This window comes from Anastrepha obliqua, chromosome 5 (genome assembly GCF_027943255.1).
Source record: "Anastrepha obliqua isolate idAnaObli1 chromosome 5, idAnaObli1_1.0, whole genome shotgun sequence".
Taxonomy (NCBI): domain Eukaryota; kingdom Metazoa; phylum Arthropoda; class Insecta; order Diptera; family Tephritidae; genus Anastrepha; species Anastrepha obliqua.
In genome coordinates, this window is record NC_072896.1 from 7,725,588 (window position 1) to 7,729,171 (window position 3,584).

The 3,584-nt window shown below is 38.9% G+C and overlaps 1 protein-coding gene across 1 annotated transcript; it reads left to right on the top strand.

Annotated features, from left to right (window-relative positions):
- Nucleotides 1-1,151: 1,151 nt before the first annotated feature.
- LOC129248347 (uncharacterized) lies at nucleotides 1,152-2,411 on the top strand. The gene is made up of 2 exons (XM_054887867.1): nucleotides 1,152-1,234; nucleotides 1,295-2,411. The coding sequence occupies exons 1-2, from the start codon at nucleotides 1,184-1,186 to the stop codon at nucleotides 1,952-1,954; spliced, it is 711 nt and encodes a 236-aa protein (XP_054743842.1). The 5' UTR covers nucleotides 1,152-1,183; the 3' UTR covers nucleotides 1,955-2,411.
- The last annotated feature ends 1,173 nt before the right edge of the window (nucleotides 2,412-3,584 follow it).

Here is a 3,584-nt window from a genome sequence, read left to right on the forward strand (position 1 = left end):
GAGCCATTGTTTCGTTACCTGTGTGACAAGTGGCACCGTCCTGTTGAAACCACATATCGTCCACATCCAAATCTTCCAATTCGGGCCATAAAAAGTTCGTTATCATATCACGATAGCGAACATTATTCATAGTAACTGCCTGACCCGCCTCATTTTGGAAAAAAATACGGCCCAATGATGCCGCCGGCCCATAAACCGCACCAAACAGTCACTCTTTGTGGGTGCATTGGTTTTTCGGCAATCACTCTTGGATTATCATTCGCCCAAATGCGGCAATTCTGCATATTGACGAATCGACTAAGGTGAAAATGTGCCTCATCACTGAAGATGATTTTCTTCGAAAATCGGTCATTCACTGTTGCTATTTCCTGCCACCATTCTGACCATTGACGACGCTTGAAATGGTCAAGAGGCTATAGTTCTTGAGTCAATTGCGCCTTGCAAGCGTGTAAATGCATAATGTTCATCAACGACGAGCGTGAGAGGTGCAATTGTTGGGCACGACGACTAGTTGAGGTGAACGGCTCTTCAACCACACTGTCGCGAACAGCAGCAATATTTTCTGCAGTACGAGCTGTACGAGCATGCACTAGTGTTTTCACATCTCCTACAGACGCGGTTTGCTCAAACTTTTGCACAAGCTTTTTGATTGTAGGCACATTTGGACGATTAAATTGACCGAAAATATCACGAAGTTCACGATATGCATTTGGATTTGAACGCCCGTTTTCATAATAAGCCTGAATTACTGTAACGCGTTGCTCGATTGTGTATCTTTCCATGGTTCAAATTCAGTTAGTCTAAAATTGAAAAATGTGAAATAAAATGCAGAAAAAAACTTGACGTTTAGGTGTGGTTGACATGCAACATCGGCCCTTGAAATTTAACCACCCTTTAGTTGAGATTAAGTTAAGATGACAGCGAGCACACATCGTAATTTGCGGACTATTGACATTGCCAATAAAATAATTTATATATATATTTGCTAAAACTTGTACTGGGTATAAAAATTTAGATTTCTCACGAGCTTCTTTTCTTATTAATCGTTAAATTTAATAATGAGCTAAAGTATAATTTCATCACATTCAAATAACATAATTTACATATATAAGTCAGCCGCTTATTGTAAGACAATTCAGACTCTTCTCTACATAGGCTTCAAAGAAACTTCTGACTCGCATAAATGGCTAAGCAAATAATTTTACTGGTCTTTAGCGTCAGCCTATTCCTGCAGGTGAGACAGATTAACTGAGTATCCCTACACAAACAAAAAGTAACTTTATTTTCACTGCAGCTCACCCCTTCATATACGCACGACCAGGCCTTCAATTCATTTGTAAAGGCGGATCACAGCCCTGAACAAACTGAAGCAACTAAACCCTCTGTGGAGAGTCTCACCTCGGAAGTTGCGCCACTGTTAATCTATACCGCCATACTTCTGGAGGAACACGGCCGGCACATCATACGAGAATCGCGCATTTTCCTCAAGGACGTGGTTGGTGAACTGCTCGAGCTTCCTTTGAGAAGTGAATTCATACTAAGGAATATCACGCGTTTCAATAATTTGATACAGCGCATCGAAAGTATTGACTTGGAAGGCGATTCCTCTGCGGTATTATCTGAGAAATCCACACTTTTAGATGATATAGCACAGTTGCTTGCTGATGTCGATCTTACAGCCGCAGACGACGTTGCCAATAGTGAGGCTGTGGTTTACAAGAAAGTCTTTCACAAAGTAGACTTGAAGGGATTTCGTACAAATTTGGCCAAGTCGGCGGAAACGACAGTGCATAAGTTTGCAATAATTTTTACTAGATTTTGGAATTCGCTTGGTGATACAGAGAAAGAGCTGCTGTCAGAATTACGTGATTGGTGGATACATTTTAATGCAGAGAAAAATGCCGAAGAAAAAATTAAACATTTTGCGGAATTCCTCAAAATATTTGGAGTTTAAGTACACAGAGGGTCTACTTGAAATTTAACCATTTCCCGAAGGTTGGCGCTGGTTAAATTTTGTTAATGAAATAAAAGAAAAGATTTCTTAGAAAATTTCTTGCTAGTAGAAAATATTGTTGAAAAAATCAATCATAATTTGTTAGTGAATGCGTCCATTAGAGTGAAATGCATAATTATCGTAAGCGAGCAAGCACCATTACATCTGCTGTAGGTCTTGCGTGCGTTCTCCACTGCCGGTAGGGTAGTAAGTTAAACTTAAAAACAATTATAATTTGTTCAGTTGGCCACCTGGGCATAGCAGACATTAATATGCCAGCTGCCCTCAAAAGCCTTTCACCATTCAGAGTCGGAATGCAACTGCATCAATGGAAGTACAACAAATTAGCAATACTAAAGCTTCAATATATTAAAATAAATGGTAAATAATACGCTGAGATATATTAGTCACAATTTAATAGCATTAAGTTTTGCCTTTTAAGGGATTACGGGTAGTCAGAGGCCCGAAAAAATGATGATTTTCAATATTTTTTTTTTGTTTTTTCTAGTCCATTGCTTTATTTCACAAAAATAATAACTTAGCATTAATACATCATGTTTCGACTTGACTCTAGCAAAATTTTAAAAATAAAAAATTAATAATTGTAAAAGTTTCTCCAGAAGTCCCTTGCGGTGATCATCACAAGTCCTTGGAGACTCATCTCAAATCAATTGGACAAGAGAAATTAGTTTTATTAATAGAAAATCTTGGGCCTAATCGAAGCTTTTTTCAAAATTAACAATATGGCGGTCTCAGGAAATATTTTTCAGATTTTCGAGAAAAAACCGATAATTAATTGTTAAAAAAAAATCGAAATTTTTGAAAAAAAAGTTCTTCGATCAGGCACGAGCTTTTTATGTTTTTTAAAAGCAATATAAATTTTATTGAAATCCACCAAGCGGTTTTTAAGCTACAGTGATCACCAGTTCAACGTAGAATCTCTCTTGCCAACAAGTGTTACTTTGGACTAAGTAGGCAATTGATTAGTAAAGTCCTCTCTCGACGAACAAAACTAATACTGTACAAGCCTCTCATCATGCCCGTCCTAACGTATGGCGCAGAAGCGTGGACGATGACAACATCCGATGAAGCGACGCTTGAAGTGTTTGAGAGAAAGATTCTGCGTATGAATTTTGGACCTTTCCACGTTGGCAACGGCGAATATCACAGGCGATGGAACGATGAGCTGTATGAGCTTTACGACGAAATAGACATAGCGCAGCGAATAAAGATCCAGCGGCGACGTTGGCTGTGTCATTTTGTCTGAATGGATACAAACGTTCCGGCTCTGAAAGTATTCGATGTGGAATCAGCTGGTGGTAGCAAATAAAGAAGAAGGCCTCTTCTGCGTTGGAAAGATCAGATGGCTTCACTTGGTGTGTCCAATTGCGCGACTGGCGCGCTTTGTTAAACTCACTAAGCGGTTATCGCGCCTATTAAGAAGAAGTAGAGCACCAGTTCAAAAAACATAGTTTTGAAAACAACGAATTTTAAGTTTTTCTATCTGCTCCGGAGCGCTCGAGCGCTCTTTGTTAATTCTTGAATAACTCGAAAAGTATTTTTCGGATTTACTTCCAATTTTCGCACAATA